Source organism: Nannospalax galili, unplaced genomic scaffold (assembly GCF_000622305.1).
Source record: "Nannospalax galili isolate Female #2095 unplaced genomic scaffold, S.galili_v1.0 scaffold155, whole genome shotgun sequence".
In the NCBI taxonomy this organism is placed as follows: domain Eukaryota; kingdom Metazoa; phylum Chordata; class Mammalia; order Rodentia; family Spalacidae; genus Nannospalax; species Nannospalax galili.
This window is the reverse complement of record NW_008339923.1, coordinates 7,884,357-7,905,860: the sequence shown is the minus strand read 5'-3', so window position 1 is coordinate 7,905,860 and position 21,504 is coordinate 7,884,357. Positions and strand designations below refer to the sequence as shown.

At 38.6% G+C, this 21,504-nt stretch overlaps 1 protein-coding gene across 1 annotated transcript in view; it reads right to left on the bottom strand.

The window, feature by feature from the left end:
• Window positions 1–275: 275 nt before the first annotated feature.
• Window positions 276–21,504, bottom strand: part of LOC103735420 (NADH dehydrogenase [ubiquinone] flavoprotein 2, mitochondrial) — a 40,039-nt gene continuing 18,810 nt past the window's right edge. Inside the window, exons 2-8 of the mRNA XM_008834669.2 lie at window positions 17,275–17,340; window positions 14,767–14,829; window positions 14,563–14,679; window positions 10,395–10,563; window positions 7,872–7,981; window positions 7,005–7,081; window positions 276–431 (exon numbers count right to left, since the gene is read on the bottom strand). Coding sequence (XP_008832891.1) covers window positions 338–431; window positions 7,005–7,081; window positions 7,872–7,981; window positions 10,395–10,563; window positions 14,563–14,679; window positions 14,767–14,829; window positions 17,275–17,340 — 696 coding nt within the window. The 3' untranslated portion in view covers window positions 276–337. The remainder of the gene's footprint in view (window positions 432–7,004; window positions 7,082–7,871; window positions 7,982–10,394; window positions 10,564–14,562; window positions 14,680–14,766; window positions 14,830–17,274; window positions 17,341–21,504) is intronic.

The following is a 21,504-nucleotide window of genomic DNA, read 5'->3' as shown; positions in this document are numbered from 1 at the left end:
GACATAAGTAAAGCTTATATAGAAAGACAGTGTTAACGTAAATTTGTGTTGTGGCTAGAGATGGGAAAGCAAAATATATTTCAAAATTTGGCAGAACTTCCACTATCCAGTATATATGAATGATCTGGCAGGTTAAATTATGGGTGGCACTAGAGTAACTCAACTATAATCAAGTCTTCCTAGTTCAACTAGCACTGGGCTCTGTTATTTTGATATAACACTGAACAGCTGCCTGCTAGATTACTACCAACATGTACAGATGGGAATAAACAAAGTTTATGTAGATAGGAGATTCATATTTTATTTTTCCAGTGGTATCTTTACAATTGAATATAAATTAGAGGCCTGCTTGCACACCAAAACCAGGTCCTTTGGGTGGTTCAGTCAAAGAGGTGAGACCTCCAGCTGGCTCACAACAGAAACGTCCACTCCTGGAAAGAAAAGCAAGTTATAGTGATAATGATTAACATTTGTAAGGGTATTTTTGTTCCTGTTTTTGTTTGGAGGGGGTGTTTTTTTTGAGACAGGTCACCCTGTAACCCCAGCTGGCCTGGAACTCCCTATGTAGACCAGGCTGTCCTCAGTCTCACAGACCTGTTTGCCTCCTGGGATTAAAGGCATGAGCCACCATGCCCAGCTAAGGTATGTAAATTTTTACTTAACCCTTGACAAGAAGAACCAAGACTGTTAATTAAAATTATGAATCAATACCAAGATTCTCTCTTCCTAAAGTTGAATTTGAGGGCAGGCTTAATGGCTCATTGAATAAAGGCTCTTGCTGCCAAGTCTGGTGACCTGTTCAATTTCCAGGAACCCACATGGTGGAAGGAGAGAACTGACACTAGCCAGTAATCTGACGTGGCATGTACCCAAATGCATCAAAAAAACAAAACAAAACAAATACTCAAAAATATAAAAAAATAAATGTTCCAGACTAAGAAACTTTTGTAGCCACAGAAGAAAATAACAGGTCCCAAAGGAGGAATTATGAGGACAGGCAGTGCAGAGGCAAAAGAACCTGTCTTTTTTCATCTGTAAACTATTCTAGGTAACTGCTTACTTAATGGCCTTTGTCTGATGTTTGATGCTAGAGCCCAGCTCAGCACTTCCCTTACATGCTGTTCCCCCCACCCCCCATCCATATTCCTTGGCTTCGATGGGGGGGGGTGCATATTTGTGCAGAGGTCAGAGGGCAACATCAGTATCTTCCTTATAGAGTCCATCAATTAACTTTCTAAAGCTTGATGATTAAGAGTTAAGGGGCGGGGGTGGTGGTGGTGGTGGTGGTGGTGGTTCATGCCTTTAGTTCCAGCACTCCAGAGGAAGAGGCAGGCAAACCTGTTGAGATTCAGGCAGGCCAGGCCAGCTGGGGCTACAGGGAGACCGTCTCAAAAAGAATAAAAAAATAAAGCTTGATGATTAGGCTAGGTAGCCTCACTGGCCATCTGTTAGGGTTCTCCTACCCAGCCCCCATGCTGAGGTAATAGGCACACAGAGCCTTTCAGGTGCATGCCAAATATTTGAACTCAGGTCTTGCTTTCACAGCATGCATGTGTGTCCACTGAGCCATCTCCCAGCCCAGCCCTTAACCTTTTCTCTGCTACGATTTTTTTTTTTTTTTTCCTTCTTTTTGAGACAGGGTCCCCCTGTAGCCCGAGCTGTCCAGGCTGGTCTTGAACTCACAGAGATCCACCTGCCTCTGCCTCCTGAGTGCTGGGACTAAAGGTGTGCTCCACCATGCCCGGCTCTGAAAATATATAAATTTCTTCAGCTAAAATTTGTAGCAATCTCTTCTGGCTTTTCATATTCTCTCATTTTGTTTTCTGTTTTATGAGACAGGAGCTTGCCATGTAGCCTGCACTAAACTTGTTCTATCTTCCTGCCTCGGTTTTCACAGTGCTGGAATCAACAGGCTTTTGCTACCAGTAAACTTACATGTACTTTAATTTTTAGAGTCACAAGATGACTTTTGTTTTGTTTTTTTAAAAGCAAGATCTCACTATGTAGTCTAGCTGACCTTGAATTCACAGAGATCCTCCTGCCTGTCCCTCCTGACTGTTAGATTAAAGGTGCCAGGCTCATTTCTTTTTGAAGGAACAGTAAAATGATACCGTATGATCATTTTTAAGATCTTTCAAGCTAAGGGCTTGAGAGATGGTTCAGCAGTTAAGAGCACAGCTGTTCTTACAGAGGACCTGGGTTCGAATTCCAGTACCCATATGGTAGCTAACAACCATCTGTAACTGCAGCTCCAGGGAATCTGATGCCCTCTTTTGTGGGTACTGTACAACATGGGTGTACTTACAAACATGCAGTCATAACTCATACACATAAAATTAAGATCAATTTTTTAAAAATCTTTCAAGCTATCACTATATATATAAGCAACTAAGTTATATGTTATAATGAGCAATGCCCGCTCTTACAGAGAACTTGGGTTATTGGCTAACCGTCTGTAACTCCAGTTCAGGGAATCTGACGCCTTCTTCTGACATCCTCCGGCACTGAGTAACACTTGTACACTTACACACAGGCAGGTATTACACTCATATACATAAATAAAAATAATGAGCAATGCCTGAGTCAGAAATTAGTACATCTGCATAAAAAATCTTTTTGCTTACTACTTAAGAAAAAGTTCAGGAGCTGGAGAGATGGCTTAGCAGTTGAGAGTGCTGGCTACTCTTGAAGAGGACCTGGATTCAGTTCCCAGTACCCACAAGGCAGCTAACAACTTGCCCTAACTCCAGTTCCAGGGTACTCACATCCTCTTCTGGTTCTGAGGGAATTGTATGTTTGGGTTGCATTTACATACACACAGACAAAATACTTAAATAAAAATTTTAAAAAAATTCCAATATAGTATCTGTCAGAGCCTAAAAGTATTAAGTGGCAAATTATGTCTTAACTTAAGAGCCAGGCATGGTGACACACACCTCTAATCTTAGTAATGTTGGAGGCAGGAAGATAGGGAGGTCAGGGACATCCTCAGCTATACAGCCTGGGCTCTAAGACTCTGTCTCTAAAAAATCTAAAAATGTGGTTTCTAGGCCTTTTCAACACTATATGTATATGCACCATTTTATTTACATCCTAGAAATCTTTGCAAGTTTAGTGCTTTTTACTACTGCTGAAACAAATCTAGTATTTTTAATCTTAAAAAACTGCAAAGTGATATTATTGCCTAAAATCAACAATTTCCCTGAACCAAGTTATCTATTTTTTACATTATGTGGGTGTGTGGGTGGTGGTGGTTTTGACACAAGGTCTCAGTGTCTAACCCTGACTGACCTGGAACTCACTGTGTAAACGAGCTTGGCCTCAACTCATCAAGATCACCTCCCTCTGCTTCCTGAATGCTGGGATTAAAGGCATGTGTGCCATTATGCCCAGCCTATTTTTGCATCTTATATAGCACCTGTACATAACCAATTTCCACAAAACCTAAGATACCTTCATGAAAATGAATATAAAGCAAGGCTGGAAGTGTAACTCAGCTAAGTAGCAAAGCACCTGCCTAGCACACAGGACCCTGGGTTTGTTTCCCAGCACTGATGTGAAGAATAACAAAATGTTAATATGAAAAATTAAAATTAGATTTAAAATTAGTTATATACTAATCCACACTAGGAACTTTTGTTAATCAGTAATTTTTTTTACTTTTTAAATTTTTTGTTCTTTTTGAGACAGGGTCTCCCTGTAGCCCCAGCTGGCCTGGAACTCACTATATAGACCAGGCTGGCCTGGAACTGAGAGATCCGCCTGCCTCTGCTTCCCAAGTACTGGGACTACAGGCATGTGCCACCCCACCCGGCTTAATCAGTAATTTTTAAAAAATGTTTTATTATGGTTTATGTGAGTGTATTGCCTGCATGTGTGTAAGTGCACCCCTGTCATGCAATGCCTACAGAGGTCAGAAGAGAGTGTCAGTTCCCCTGGAACTGGAGTTAGGATGGTTAGCTGCCATGTGGGACCTAGGAACTGAACCTGGGTCTTCTGCAAGAGCAAGCAGCCAGTGCTCTTACAGCTGAGCCATCTCTCTAGCCCTTGTTAATCAGTGACTTGAAAGCAAGCCATCTTAGAAGTTAGAGTTGGTAGCCAGACATTGTGGCTCATTGTAATCCCTGCACTCAGGAGACTGAAGCAGAAGGATCACCTCACCAACCTAGGCTACATAGGGAGACCCTGTCTCAAAAACAAAGTTATTTTCAGACCAGCAAGATGGCTCATCAGGTAAGGTGCTTACCACCAAGACTTATGATCTGAGTTCAATTTCTGGGACCCATACTGTGGAAGGACACTTGGAAGGTCAGTTGTACACTGACCTCCACATGAACATGATGATGGTATGTGCGTGCACACACAAAATAAATAAAACATAATTTTAAAATTAAAAAATATTGTATTCACCTCATTAAATAAGGCTCTTGGTCAGACAAAATAATAGATGAGTACTTCTACAGAACAAAATTACAGAACTGCTCTGTACCTCATAACTTTGCAATTCAACTAAAGAGCATTTCATAGCTATTTCTAAATACCAGTACTATGACTACTAAAACTTAGAAGTGGGTTCAAAGAAGGAAAGGTTTATATTACATAAACAGAAGATGCATAGGAGTTATAATTTATAAAACAAAACTGCTAGTATTAAAAGATAATTTTAAGTAACTGGACATGTGGAATGGAAGTTTGCTTAGTAAAAATTCAAGTTCATAATTGAAAGTACTAGCATGATACAAGTATAGTAGGGTAGTGAATAAGCTAAAAAAAAAAAGTCTAGGCATTCTTGTTGACTGCAGGTATACCTGAACTGCAATGTACCTGAAAGTAAGAGTTGTTATGATCCAGCTGCATTTGTATGGACATGTATACATGAGCACATGGAGGCCGGAGGGTGAGGTCTTGTATCTTCCACAATGTTCTCCGCCTTATTCTTATTCTTAGAACCTGGAGCTCACCAGTCCTAAGGTAGACAGACTTGTTCTACCTCCCCAGCACTTGGATTACAGGCACATACTGTTTCTGTCATTTTTACATAGATGCTGGGGATCTGAACTCATTTCTTCATGCTTGCCTAGCAAGCACTTTATTGAGGTTGCACTATGACTAGTGTCTAGAACAAAGGAGGCAGTCCGACAGTACTCCACATTACTCAGTACATATCTCAAATACAGTCATGCATTGCATAACAATGAGGAAATGTTCTCTGAAATGCATCACTGGGCAATTTTGTCATCATACAAACATACAGCTAGCTCAATATTCTTTGGTACATGGTATAAACAATCCTAGGCTACAATCTATATATTAGCTATACTGAATGCTATAAGCAATTGTAACAATGTAAAATATTTGTATCTAAACACAGAAAAAATAAAAACTAAGAAGACTTTTTCCTGCTCTCACTTCCCAGTCTCAGTACTCAGGAGACTGAAGCTTACGGATTGCCAAAAGTTTGGGGCCAGCCTGGGTTGCATAATGAGCTCCAGGCTAGCCTGGACTGTACAGTGAGACCAGAATGAAATAATAAAGGAATCGTTCAGCTTTATTGTAATCTTATGAGAATATCACCTGTGTATATGGTCTGTTGGTCATTATGTATTATAGGACTGGATTTTTTTGTTTTTCAGCTTTTTGAGACGGGGTCTCACTATAGCTCTGACTGGCCTCAAACTCATAATGGTCTGCCTGCCTCTGCCTTGCAAGTGCTGGGATTAAAGGCATCTACCACCACTCTGGGCTTACTGTGATTATTTTTAAGTATCACAATGAATTCACAAGGTAACTATAAGACCCAGAGGAGGGAGAACAAACTATCACATATGGACAACCAATGAAAGGTCTGTGGGTATTCAATCTGACAAAAAGATAGGGGAAGGACAAGATAGCTATTTCAAGAAACTGAACAATCATTGGGAAAAGATTAAAATTGTGTCAGAAAAAAAAAGAGCAATAAAAATAACTTTGTGATGGCTCAGTGGGTATAAGCATTTGCTGTGAAAGCCTCATGACCTGAGTTCAGTACCTAGAACCCGTGTAAAGGAGAAAGGAAACAATAAACTCCACAAAGTTATCCTCCAGCCTATATCACACAGTAATAATTTAAAAAATTTTAGGGGGCTGGAGAGATGGCTCAGTGGTTAAGAGCATGGGCTGCTCTTGTAGAAGAGGGCACAGTTCTGGCACCTACATGGTAGCTAACAATCATCCATAACTCTGACACCTTCTTCAGACCTCTTCGGGCACTGGACATCACAGGTGCTCTTACATACATGCAGGCAATAAACTCATACACATAAAAATAATAAATAAGCCTGTAGAGGTCAGAAGAGGGCTTCAGATTCCCTGGAACTGGAGTTACAGATGGTTGTTAGCTGCCATGTGGGTGCTGGGAATTGAACCCGGGTCCTCTCCAAGAGCAAGAAGTGCTCACGAGCCCTGCAACAGCGAATTTCTATTTGTAGAAGACTCTCCTATATAAACATTCAGGTTGATCACAGATAATTATCTTATTTTTTTGCATGTATGTATGTATGTATGTATGTGTGAATGGGGTGTGTGTGGGTACAGTAAATACATGGATGCATGTGTTGGCATGGCTGGGTATCTTCCTCTATCACTCCCACCTTATATATTGAGGCAGTATCTTTCACTGAACTTGGAGCTTGCTGTTTTGGCTTGTTTGGCTAGCCAGTTTGTTCCGTCTTCCTATCTGGACATGGGGAATTACAGACCAGCCACCACACTCACTCAGCTCAGGGTCTGGAGGATCTGAACTTCCTCACACTTATGCAGCAAGTACTTGACCTACTGAGTCATTTTCCCAGCCCTATCTTAATGAATTTAAAGAAAAAAATTCTTGCTCTAGATGACAGATCAGTTTAGACAGTTCGCCAGTCAACTCCTATGAACACAAGTATAAAATTTTGAAAATTAAGTTTATATGCAAGATGAATATAGATTAAGCCATTAAAATTTATGATATTTAAATAAAAGCATACCTTGGCCCAGGTTTCGGAATTTTGCCAGACTTGAGCTCATCAATGATTTCTTCTATATCCTTGGGTGTCAGATCCTCCTAGAAAAAAAATTTACAGCAGTGAAATTATTGTCTACCTCAGAAACATTTATAAATCCCTAAAACTAACTCATCTATTGTCTGTCTTATTTTGTAAGTCATTTACCAAGATAGCAGTAACTAACTTCAATATTATATAACATGAAGAAAGAGCATTAGCAGAAGAGGCTAAGTGCTTGAAGTGAAGCAGCTGAATTTGCATCCTGGCTCCTCCACGAAATAGAGAGTAATCTTAGAGGAGTTTCTCTTAGCCTCAAATTTCTCTACTTATAAATCAATTTGAACTTGTTTTTGAACATTAAATAAAAAACATATGAAGTAGAACACCGTCAAAATACAACCTAAAGAAATGCCATATCCTGGAAGAAATACTCACTGGGGTGGAAATAGTGGTTATTACCAGCAGTTGTTAAAAGTAGATGCCTAAAGTCTATCCTTAATCAAAAGATCTAAGTCAGACATGATGGCATACATCTTTAATCCCAGCAGAGACAGGCAGATGTCTAGAAACTGAAGGCCAGCCTGGTCTACAAAGTGAGCTCCAGGTCAGTCTGGGCTATATAGTGAAGTTAGAAAACAAAAAAAAAAAACAACAAAAAAAAAACCATTATATCCTGGAAAAAAATATAAAAATGTTTAAAGGTAATTCTTTTAAAATCTCCTAGATATTTATATTAATAGTTTCTTCTAAATGAGTAACTCATTAATCACCATCTGTGGATATGAAATGAAATATTCAAAATATAAAGTATATTATAGAACTTTAGTGTACATGAAGTTGAATACTCACATAGTAGTTGTCATTTATTTGAACCATTGGTGCGTTTACACAGGCCCCTAAACATTCCACTTCTATAAGAGTGAAAAGTTTGTCAGGTGTAGTCTCCCCAACCTTTATTCCTAAAAACATAAATGATCACTATAAGAAATAGGTTAATAGCAATATGGTTTAAGGAAAACAAAATCTATAATATAGTACAGAGTTACAGAAAAAGTATTAAGTGCATTAAATTTATGTAAAAATGAAAAAAAAAACCTAGGCATGGTGGCACACTTGGGAGGCAGCGACAGAAAGATCTCAAGTTCAAGGCCAGCCTGGACTACATACTGAGATCCTGTTTCAAGAAAAAAATTCTACCATGATAATACTGTATCACTTATTTCCTTCTTTCCCTTCCTTATCTCCTCCTTCCCTTCCCTCCTCCTTTCACCGTCTAACTCAATACTATCTATCTTAGACTCCTAAGTGCTGAGATTACATGAAGACTCATCTTCAGTATGTACTGTTACATAACAGTGCATCTGACTATACTTTGTGATAAAACTACTTCCCATGGTGTAGCTGCTTGCCTTGCCACATGGCTGACCTTCATCTGTAACTCAAAAGGCTTGGCTTTCTCTCTTTATCTCCTCCTTCCAGGCATTTCAGGGAAAAAAAAAAAAAAAAAGAGTAACTGGACTACTATCAGTCATATCATTAGATTGGCAGATTCAGGAAACTTAAGGTCAAAGATTATTAAGAAGGAGTCACTTCTACATTTAGGAAAGACATTTTGGCAGAAAACAACAACAACAACAACAAAAAAACCAAGCCTGGCTCAACAATTTTTCTTTTTTAAAAAATTTTATTTTATGTGTATAAATGTTTTATGTATGTATGTAAGTATATCATGTGCATGCAATGTCCACAGAAGTCCACAGAAGGTCTTAGATCCCCTGGAACTTGAGTTAGAGGTGGTTCTTAGTTGCTATGTGGCTAAACCTGGGTCCTCTGATGAGCCACCTCTCCAGCCCCAGCAATTTTTCTTCTTCAAAAACAACCTGAACACAGAACAGGGCAAGTATACAAAGTGTACATGTATGTGAAAGTACTACCGAAAACTCAGTTCATAATAGAAAAATGAAGTAAACACACTGCTATGGAAAGAGCCCAAAATATAAAATGTAAGCATACATTTATGTACTGAATAATTAAAGGATATAAAATCTATAACTAAAGTACCAGGCAGTTAGGATTTATACCTTGGGATTTGGGAGCCACCTTGAGCTTTCTGCTTTATATTTCAATACTGTCCAAAAGTATTTGTGAAATGCACGGACCTAAGCCTAGTGATAAAGGCTTATAAACTCCTTGGGAGACTGAATCCAGAAGATCTCAAGCCTGGGCAACTTAGTGAAAACCTGTCTCAAAATAAAGTGTTTTTTTTTTTTTTTTTTAAACAGGCTAAGTATATAAGTCAGTATTAAGAGTTCTTGTCTCTAACGTACAAGGCTATATTCTATGTTTAATTCCCAGTCCTAGGGGAGGAGGGGGATTAAAAGATACTTTAACTTCATTTGACATAGTTACAAATGCAATGGCAGCTTTGTGTGGAAAATGTCCAAGTCTGTTTTAAATTTCCCTTCCTGCTAGGTGTGGTGGGTGGCACACGCCTTTAATCCTGGCACTCAGGAGGCAGGCAGATAAGTTCGAGGCCATCCTGGTCTACATAGTTCCAGGACAGGTGGGGCTAAAGGGAGACCCTGTCTCAAAAAGACAAAATAATAATAACAATAATAATAGTAATAATAATAATAATAATAATAATAATGAAATAAATTTCCCTTCCCAAGAAGTATTTCTGCTATGCTGTTATATATTCAGTGACTTCTCTGGGAGACTACATGGACAGTACAGTCACTTTTTTATGTACCACATGCTAACATAAAATAAGTAAAACCATTTTCTAAACAATGCAAAGTTTAACATTCCTAGAAAACATACTTAATGATTAAAATAGAAATGTTAAAAACTCGGGCTTGGGGCTAGAGAGACAATCCAGTAGTTATGAGAACTTGCTGCTCTTGCAGAGGACCTCGGTTCGGTTCCCAGCACCCATACTGTGGCTCATAACCATCTGTAATTCTAGTTATGTTCTTCTCTGGTTTCAGGAGGGATGCACCTGGTACACATATACACATACACCCATACACACAAAAAAATTATTTTTAAAGTGTTTTTTAAAAAGGCTCAAGGCTGAGAATTAGATGAATGCAAACTAGAAAGAAATTAAGCAAATAAGAAAAATTAGACGAACTGAATAGGCAAACAGAAGTTGGAAAATCTGGATAGAAAACACTGTCAGATCTAGAAAGACAATTCTATTGTGGGGGAGGTAAAAGGAAGAAGACTGTAGAGACAAGTTCTTGCTGTAGCCCACGGTGACCTAGAACTTACAGTCCTCCTGTCTTTAGCATCCTAAGTGTTACCACCATACCCTATTAGATAATTCTCTTTTTGTTAAGAAAAATTCTAATATAACATATCCCATACCCAGCTTTTTCTGAATGGTCTCCAGTATGCTGTCAGAATTTCGAAGCATGCAAGGTGTAGTAGGGCAGACTTGAATGTGATACTTTCCAACTGGCTTTCGATTATACATTGTATAAAAAGTTGCTACTTCATATACTCTCATTGGAGGTACTTTTAAAACTTCAGCCACCTAAAATATTAAAACATAATTAAAGAAGATGATTACAGTGTTTATTAACTAAAAGTTACAAATCGAACTCTTAAACAGGACAACATGTTCTAAGTGCTCTCACACTAGTTACTTGGTTTACTCTGCTCTGTAGGTTTCCCACTATTGGAAACCATTTTTCAAAATGGCTCACCAAGTAAAAGCACTTGCTTGCCATGTAAGCCTGATGACCTGAGTTTGATACTTGGAACCCACATAAAGATGGAAGGACAGAACCAACTTCACAAAGTTGTTCTCTTCCATATACATGCTATAGCATGCACATGTGCACCCCCATAAATTTTAAAAGTTTAAAAAAAAAAGGTATAATTTCAGTATTGCCTCAATCTGGTATCAACAAGAAAACTGAAGAGCAAATAAAAACAATACTTTATATCTGATAATCACTACATAAAGGACCCCCTCTTCTTTTTTCCCCTTGAGAAAGGTCTCACTATTTCCCAGCTTAGCCTAGTACTTTTTATGTACACTTAAGCCATACAAAACTAGGGCCCCTAATGAAGTTATAGGAGTCATATCACTTTCTCTTCCTGGCTGGCAGGGTGGCACACACCTTTAATCCCAGCACTCAGGAGACAGAGGCAAGGGAAGCTCTGTGAGATAGAGGCCAGTCTGGTCTACATAAGTTCCAGGCCAGCTATGGATACTATAGGGAGGCCCTGTCTCAAAAACAAAACAAACCCCAAAACAAAATGACTTTCTCTTCCTCCTTCCACTCTTCCCCCTCACCTCTCCAGAATAGCATTTTTTTCCTAAATCTTAAAGCATTATAAATTTCTACTTATCATTTCAACTTAGATTATTATTACTACATTATTTGTAATTTAAATTGTGTAAATGACAAAAATTTTACAGCCAAATCTCAATAAAGAAAAAGTTTGATTTTTTTTTTCAGCTGTTCACCAATTTTTCCAAAACGTGAGCTTAAGTGGTAGAGCATTTGCCTAGCATGTCCAAGTCCCCAGGTTCAATCCTCAACACTAGAAAGAGAAAAAGCTGTATGGTAGCAGAAAGAAGGTAGAGTCACATTTGATTACAATTCTACTTGTAGGTACCATGTTTTTTTCCAAAAGAATCTAAAACACAACTATTTCACAACAGAATAGTTTTTACAAAAAGCTGGACCATATAAAAACAGTCCTGCACCTTTAAAACCAAGGAAACTAGTAGAAAATGTTGATTTCCTAGCCTTTAGTTCTAAGAGAAAGGAGACATACTCTCAGCATATCTGTATTAGGGCAAGACTGTTATGAAAAATAAGGTTTTCAGACTGGCATGGTGACACGAGGCTGTAATCCCAGCAATTAGAAGGCAGAGACAGAAGTATCACTTGAAGTTCAAGGCCAGCCTGGTCTACGTAGTGAATTCCAGGCTATCCGGAGCTTTATAGCAAGACCCTATCTAATAATTTTTATCTCATAAAAACAAGGTTTTTGACCCCCACCATACCATTCAGACTGAGGAAGACCTGGAAACTTAGGGACCATGTGAACCCCAGCCTCACTGCATTGGCAAACTCTGGAAGCACCCTGGAGGCTGATGTGATGCTAGTGGCATGCATGCATCACCACAGGGTCAGCTTTGGTGAATACCCAGGTTTGGCAAATATACAACTTTGGGGAAGTTGATGTGAAGTATTACCACATAAAGCAGAACCAGAGCTTCTGCCCAGTTATCTACCTTGATAAATTATGGACATTGGTCAGTGAGCAGACAAGGGTAAAATGCTGCCAAAAAGAAAACTAGAGCTGCCCCCATCACTGATGTGGTGCAGTGGACATACAAAGTTGTGGTAGAGGGAAAGTTCCCTGAGCAGCCTGGGTTGTGAAGGCCAAATTCTTCAGAAGAGTTGAGATTAAGGGTGCTGGGGATGCCTGAGTCCTGATAACCAGAAGCCACACAGAGGAGGTTCATTAAATAACAGATAAGAGCTTATTTAATTTTATGTGTATGAATGTATTGCCTGCATGTATGTGATGCACCTGTGTTGTGCAATGCCTTGGAGGTCAGAAGAGGGCTTCGGATTCCCCTGGAACTGGAGTTAAGGATGGTTCGTAGCCACCATGTGGGTGGCTGGGAATCAAACCCAGGTCCTCTGCAAGAGCAGTCAGTGATCTTAATTGCTGAGCCATCTCTCCAGCCCCTCCAACAAATTCTTTTAAAAATGCTTTCTTAGCTGGGCGTGGTGGCGCACACCTTCTGAAGTTCAAGGCCAGCCTGGTCTATATAGTGAGTTCCAGGCCAGCTGGGGCTACAGGGAGACCCTGTCTCAAAAAGACCAAAAAAAAAAAAAAAAAAAAAAAAACTTTCTTAGATGGTTGTTGGGGCTGGGGCTTGTACAGTTATCTATGTTCTGACATAAAACACCTCATATTATCATTTCAGATGACAACGTGTTTATATGTTAAACTTTCTCATCAGAATTCTAAAGGAAATGTATTCTCATGGCTTATTTATAAAAGAAAGTAATTGTATTGGATTTGGTAGTTCTAAACTAGAGAGGATCTGGGTAACTCTCATCAGAACACATATACTAGAGCACGATAATGTAGTTTCATAAATCTGGAAACTCTAGTTGTCTAATTTGGAAAACCTCTCCCTGGAATTCTGCTGCACACTTCCCTATACTTAGTGACTGGTAAGGAATATAATAATGGCTGTGCTTCTTGGCTTTTTGCTATAAGGTTGGGAGTTTCTTGGCTTAAGGGAAGAAATGGCAATAATATTCAAAGGTTCAAATTTAAAGTGGAAAGGCTCTTAATTCTATTCTTTGTAGCTAATTTCCTGTCTCTTCTTCCCCCACCAACTCTAAATAACACAAAGCATTTTAATTTTTAAATGTCCTCACACTAGTTGCTTATTTTATTCTTCTCTGTAAAGCTTGCCATTTGACAAGATTCCTAATAGGCTTGCCATTACTTTTTAAAATTACATTTATTTATATTCGGTTGGGGTGGGGTACACATGCCATATGCAGTGGAAGTTAGAAAACTTGTGGAAGCAGTTCTCCTTCCACCATGTGGGTCCCAAGAATGGAACTTAGATCATCAGGCGTGGTTACAGGTGCCTTTAATGACTGAGCCACCTTGTCAGCCCACATGCCTTCATTAAAAACAAAATAATTTTTAAAACTATGATTAGAAATATATACCTAAAAACAAAACCTACAGAAATACTACCTAAATCATTCCTTAGAAAGTTTCAGGCTTGCCAGGGCTACATAGTGAGACCCCACCTCCAAAAATAAAAATAAAAAAAGATTCACACTTTGTAAGGTATTTATTGTCCCTTCACTTTAGTATTGAAACATTGCATTAATTTTCAGACTATCTTGATACTAAATCATACACATTTAAGCTCTTTTATGTTTTTAAATTTTTTTTTGGAGACAGGGTCTCCCTGTAGTCCCAGTTGGCCCTGGAACTCACTATGTAGACCAGGCTGGCCTCAATCTCAGAGAGATTTGCCTGCCTCTGCCTCCTAGGATTAAAGGTGTGTGCTACCATATCCAGCCTTAAAAGTTTTTTAAAACTTTATTTTATGTGTATAAGTGCATCACATGCATGCAATGCTTCAGAGGCCACTGGTCCACCTAACTGGCGTTACAGACAGTTATTAGCTGCCATGTGGATGCTGGAAACCTGTACTCAGGTCCTTGCAAGAGCAAGTGCTCTTAACCACTGAGCCATCTCTCCAGCACCTCTTTTATCTTCTTTATGACCATTTCCCACAAAGAAAAAAAAAAAAACAAAAAAAACAAAATCTCTTTCACCATGATGCCTATGTCCTACAAGAATGGAAGCTACATTAAAGGAACAAAAGCATAAATACAATTCTAAGAAATATAAATGACTTAAGAGCTTCAAACTCCTGAATTCTGACATTAATGATTATCATGGTGATTTCTATAGAAGGAAGTTATCACATATCTCTTTCCTAAGACAGAAATTAATTCAGTACCTTGTTCATAGCAGAGATGGGCAACCATCCATTCTGCCTTTGGGCTAAATCCAGGACTGGAAGCACAGCTGCTGCCTTATGCCCTTCAGGATAGTTTTTTACAATTGCCTCTATCCGCTGTTTAAAAGAAAAAGCACCTGTTTTATACATCTGAAAGCACTGAGTATTTTATAAATTAATTATATTGTTAATTTAGCCCTGTACCTTATAGTTTTCTGGTGTGAAATCAAATGGAGTGTCTGGGTTATTCTCAGGAGTATCTCTGTGCTATACAAAAAAAAGGAAAGGTTTTCAAAAATTAGCAAAATTCTCCCTGAAGTGCAAATAACACTGTACATCACATAGTACTATTACTGATCATTTAATCTCTCTACTTTAATTCCAACATTATCTCAATCTTACTCTTCTAGCAAGGAGTAGAAATACACATTTGATGTCTATGTTTACCAAAGTAAAGTTGGTAGAATTTAAAATTTTAGAACAGTTTCAGAAAGCATCCTTTAAAAGATTAAGAAGTACTTTCAGTTCCAAAATAAAACGTGTCATCCAATAGTATCTTCTAGTTCAATTACTAACTTTTTAATTACCAACTATAAGTTGGAAACCTTATGGAATTAAGATGTAAAATTCTAAATATGGGTGCTGGAGAGGTGCCTTGGTGCTCTTGCAGAGGATCTGAGTTCAGTTCCCAGCACTCACATAGGGCTGTTGTGGGCAGCCCCTAACTCCAGCTTCCAGATGATCTGATGTCCTCTTCTGGTCTCCTTGGGCACACTCACAATCATACATAACACATATATACATAAATTGTTTCAATAAAAATTCTATGGGGCTGGAGAGATGGCTCAGCTAGGAGCACTGGCTGCTCTTGCAGAGGACCTGGGTTTGAATCCCAGTACCCACATGGTAGCTACCAATCATCTGAAACTCCAGTTCCAGGAAATCCAATGACCTCTTCTGCCTTTCATGCCTCATTGCACGACAATACATGGTGCACTTACATACATGCAGGCAATACTCATACATATAAAAAAAAAAAATTCTAAGCATGAACTCCAGCTATACAAGTACCAGAATCAATTGGATTAGATTGTCTAAGAAACTTGAGATCCAAAAGGACTCACTACTCTTTCGTGTGTGTATAAATCGTTCAACCAACAAGTTTTCCACAAAGAGAAACTAGCCTACATAAAGAAGCTTTAGTTTGGCAAGAATCCCAGAACTTAAGAAACTAGGATTGCCATGAGTTCAGGCCTCATTGGGCTACAGTGTGACACCCTGTCTCAAAAAATAAAAAACTGTCCTTAACTCCAGTTCCAGGGGATCTGACGCCCTCTTCTGACCTCTGCAGGCATTGCATGACATGGGTGCACACACCTATATGCAGGCAATGCACTCATACACATAAAATAAAAATATTTTTTAAAAATAAAAAAGGTGCATGGTGGCGCATGGCTTTAATCCCAGCCCTCAGGAGGCAGAGGCAGGTGGATATCTATGAGTTCAAGCCTAGCCTGGTCTACATTAAAAAGGGGCCAGGCATGGTGGCACTTGCTTTTAATCCCAGCACTAGGGAGAAAGGCAGGTAGGATCTCTCTAAGATCGAGGCCATCCTGGTCTTCATATCGAGTTCCAGGCCAGCTGGGACTACAGGGAGACCCTGTCTCAAAAAGACCAAAAACTAAAAAGTAAAATAAACAGAATATAAAGACATCAACCAAAACAGGGACAGAAATGGAAGTTTTGGATTATACTTTCAAATGTATGGCCAAATTGACATTTTTATGCAAAGGGGATAAAGTACCAATTTAACACTAAATCATCATATAAGTTTACTACATTGCCTACAAACACTAGATTAATTCCTAAAAATTTTATCGTATCAGACATAATAACTTGCAACCTAAGCAACAAAACTGGGGAATTTAGACACTACTTGTAGTTAAATTCTGGAAACAAAAATATGAATACTGTTTCATATACTAATGTGTTTATTATGTAGTAACATTATTAACTACATTATTACAATCTCTGAGCTTCAAACTAATGCCATTTTAGGATTTCTCAAGGTACAGTCTCAGTACCTCCATCCAGCCATCATGACTGACTTTCTTTTTTTAAGATATTTTATTTATTATTTTTATTTTATGTGTATTAGTGTATTGCTTGTATGTATGTGAGTGCACCTGTGTCGTGCAGTGCTGCGGAGGTCAGAAGAAGGCTTCGGATTCCCCTGGAATTGGGTTAAGGATGGTGCATAGCTGCCATGTGGGTGCTGGGAATTGATCCCAGGTCCTCTGCAAGAGCAGTCAGTGCTCTTAACCACTGAGCCATCTCTCCAGCCCCATGACTGACTTTTAAGACCAAAAATGATCACCATCAGGTTAGGGCAATTTTACCCCCCCAAAAAACCCCTAAATTCTTATTCTTAGTGTTTCCTAGGTGCTAGTTTATATATGAGAGGTACAACTGGAACCAAACATCATTTGAAATGTAGTGAATTTAATAAGCTGTACTTGTGCCAAAGTCACAAGTATTTAAGTTTGGGTTTTTTTTCTTTGCAGTGCTGGAGATTGAACCCAGAGTCCTGCATACTCTAAGCATGAACTGTATTACTGAGCAATAACATACCCCCAAATATTTTATATACTACAGTGGACTCACTCAAATTCCCAAGTCTCTTTTTCCATAAGGAAGATCCCAATTACTTACCACAAATAAGGCTCCTCCAGCACCATTTTGCACAGCTGTCTTATGCAAATTCCTTGTAGGTCTTCCCTAAAGTTTAAAATTTTAAGAAAACTTAGTAAGCCACAAACTTTAAGAAATTTCTCATACTTTAAGATTCATAACTTAAACAATAGAATCAAATTGAGAAATAAAAGATCTTAAGAGATATGGTCTACTACCCTGTTTCAGAAGTATCAGGAAAGAGACCCAAAGGCAGACTATGAACTCACTTAAGGAGTTAGTGGAAGACCTATGACCACAGCCCAACCCAGATCCAACCACAGAGCATTCTAGATTCACTCAGTTTTATTCATTTTCTACTTATACTCTGCAGGCATGCAATCTGGAGAACTAACTTGCTGCCTTTCACTTTTGTCTGAATCAAGTTGTGTCAGCTTTTGTTTTTATTTGCAAATGTTTTTATTTTACATGAGTCATGTACTCTGCACAAATGAGTCAACAATATTTTTGTCTCGCAATTTTTGTTGTTTTTTGAGACAACTCTTCTTCCTGCCTCAGACTCTCAAGTGCTGGGATTATAGCAATGTCCTACCAGCCCTGGCAGCCTTTTCCATTCTTTACTAAGTTAGATCAGCAACTCCAGCTATACAAGACACTACCCACCACTAGTGCTGTGCAGACTTACACTGTGCAGCTGCTTTGGAAAAAATCTGATTACTACATTTGTTTTTGTTCTCTTGCTCTTCCCTGTGCTCTACCCTTCCACCCTACAATTCAACTACTGTTCTAAAATCCTGCAATTTCTGAGTTCTGTGAACCACAGATGGCAGAATACTGGATTAAACCAAGCATGGAACTGACAAAAAGAGAATTTAAAACTGGTGATCAGAGATTAAGTGAAAAGAATAGTATGACACAATATATTTCACTTTTCCATAGATACAAATATTAGTTCAATTGTAGAAATTAAGAAAAAAATCTTAATTCCACATTGTAAAACATACGTATGAAGTATAGTAATCAAAAATATCAGCTTCAAGGTAAGTAGAAGGGGCTGGAGAGATGGCTTAGAGGTTAAGAACCCTTGCTGTTGTTACAGAGGACCTGGGTTCAGTTCCTAGCATCCACATGGCAGCTCACAACCATCTAACTCCAGTTCCAGGAGATCCAATACCCTCTTATGGCCTCCACAGGCAGCAAAATTAAAAAGAAAAAATTTAAGTGAGAGAGATGAGCACAACCCACAACCAGAAAAAGGTTCCCAAAGGGGCCTTGCTCTAACCCTGCTCTCCCCTATTACCACCACCCTTAGGCAACTGGTGAATACACAAATATTACTTTGTGCTTTTTGTGTTTCAAAATGTATAAATTTTTTTTAAAAAATTTATTTTTTATTTTATGTGTATGCGTGTACTGCCTGCATGTAGGTAAGTGCACTCGTGTCGTGCAATGCCCTCGGAAGACAGAAGAAGCTGTTGGATCCCCTGGAACTGGAGTTACAGACAGTTGTTAGCTGCTGTGTGGGTGCTGGGATTTGAACCCAGGTCTTCTGCAAGAACAGTCAGTGTTCTTAACAGCTGAGCCATCTCTCCAGCCCCAAAATGTGTAATTTTTTAAAAGAATGTAACAGTCAACACTTTGAAAAATTCAAACTAGAAGACAGCCATTGCAATCACTTTAGCTGAGAACATACTTAAAATATAAAAATAATTTGAGTAATATTAGTGAATTACTTAACTAAATTATTTCATAACAATATAAGGTTCATTTAAAAGTAAAAAAAATCTGATCCCTTTTAAAAAATATTTTTATTTTATGTGTATGAGTGTATTGCCTGCATGTATGTGAGTGCACCCGTGTCGTGCAATGCTGCGGAGGTCAGAAGAGGGCTTCGGATTCCCCTGGAATTGGAGTTAAGGATGGTTCATAGCCGCCATGTGGTGCTGGGAATCAAACCAGGGCCTCTGCAAGACCAGTCAGTGCTCTTAATCGCTGAGCCATCTCTCTAGCCCCTGATCCCTCTTTTCTTAACTTCTAAACCATAATATACTTATTTTATTGGCATTTTAACCACTTTTTCGAAGGCTGTCTTCTGGACTCAATTCTCCTGTTTTTTCAAAAAGATTTTTTAACTATATGACTGTTTTACCCACGCGTATGTATGTGCACCACATGCATGCCTGATGCCCACAGAGGCTAGAAGAGGGTGTCAGATCCTCTAGAACAGGAGCTACAGATATGAGTCACCACATAGGTGCTGGGAATTGAACCCAGATCCTGTGCAAGAGCAGCATCTCTCCAGTTCCCCTACATTACTTTCTTTAAAAATCCTTTGCCTCTGACATCATCTACTCTATGCTAATTACTCTTAAATCATACACACATTTAGTAATAGGATAACCGCCTGAACAGATCATAAATGCATAAAATCATTGAGAAAAATGAATAAAGTTTAATAAAATTCATTAACAATGTTTAAAAACTTACTAGCATGTAAATTAAAATAACATTGTATCAAGTTAGGAAAGGGGTTTTTGTTATTGGCTTTTAAGATAACGTGGTGGCGCCGCCTTTAGTCCCAGCACTCTGAGAGGCAGAGGCAGGCGGATCTCTGTGAGTTCAAGTCCAGCCTGGTCTACATAGTTCCAGGACAGCTGGGGCTACAGGGAGACCCTGTCTCAAAAAGGCCAAAAAAACAACAACAACAAAAAAGATAACATTCCATTTTGCTGAGAGAATGGAAGAAATGGGCTTGCTAATGCACTGGGCAAACACTCATACAAGCTTTTTAGGGAAGCAAACTAACATGATTTATAGAACACTTAAAAGAATTTACATCCTTTAGCCTAATAACACCTTTGTAAACTTGTTTTAAAGGACATTACAATAGCCAGAGGTGACTGGCATACCTATAATCCAGCACTAGGGAGGTTGAGGAAGGATTGGCCATGAGTTCAAGCCAGCCTAGCTACCTAAGACCACCTTCAAAGGAAGGGGAACTAAATTAATATGTATATGTACATATATATGGGGGTTGGAGAAATGGCTCAGTGGTTAAAGTCATACTGCTATTGCAGAGGATCCCAGTTGGGTTCCCAGCACCTGTGTCTGGCTGCTCACAACCACCTAAAACTCCAGCTCCATGAAAGTCCAATGTCTCTGGCCTCCACAGGCCCCTACACTCACATGTGCATACCCACATATAAACAAATACACATTATTAAAAATAATAAAATTAAATCTTTGTTTTAAGTGAGGATAAAGGCATAAGAATACTTTGGTGGTACACACCTTAAAATCCCAGCACTCAGGAGACAGAGGCAGATGGATCTCTGAGTTAAGCAGGCTAGCCTGGGCTAAATAGAGCCTGTCTCAAAAAAAAGTTAAAATTTTTTAAATGTATTTATTATTATTGTGTGTGAGAATGTGGGTGTACTTGTCAAAGTCAGAGGACAACTTTCAGGAGTCAGTTCTCTCCTTTCACTGTGATATTTGGGGATCAAATTTGGCCATGATATTGGCACAGCAGAGTTTTTTTAAATCTGTTGGGCCATTTCACCTGCCCAAGGGAAGTTTTAAGTCACAAAAATTCCAGATTGGCATATTAAGTGTCAAATTTCCTAAATATAGAGAAAAATAACATTGATGCCATAATTACATCCAGAAAATACCAAGAAATAAAAGGAGCTGAAGAGATGGCTAAGCAGTTAGAAGTGCGTGCACACAGGCACGCACATAATAGTAAATTAAAAAGTACAAACTAAAAAAAAAAAAAAAAAAGTACAAACTATCATTTCAATTATATCAAATATAGACACTAATTAAAAGTTTAGAATGCTATATAATGGTTTTAAGATTATAAAGACTCATATTTTTCTCTCTTATCCTAACTTCCTACTTAACATTTATACACAAACTGAAAGATTCATTTAAAATGAAACATGAGCCAGGCATGGTGGTGCACGCCTTTAGTCCCAGCACTCGGGAGGGAGAGGCGGGTGGATCTCTGTAAGTTCAAGGCCAACCTGGTCTACATAGCTAATTCCATCCTCTTTTTTTTTTTTTTTTTTTTTAAAAAAAAAAAAAAAAAAAAAAAAAAAAAAAAAGAAAAGAAACATGAATGAAACATTGGTACCAATCTAAGGTAAAATACAATAATGTGTTAAATTTTTTGGTCAGTGTTTGATCCCTTTTCCATTAATCCAGGATGTATCATGAATGGTCATTTAAAATAAATAGAGCTTGACTGTG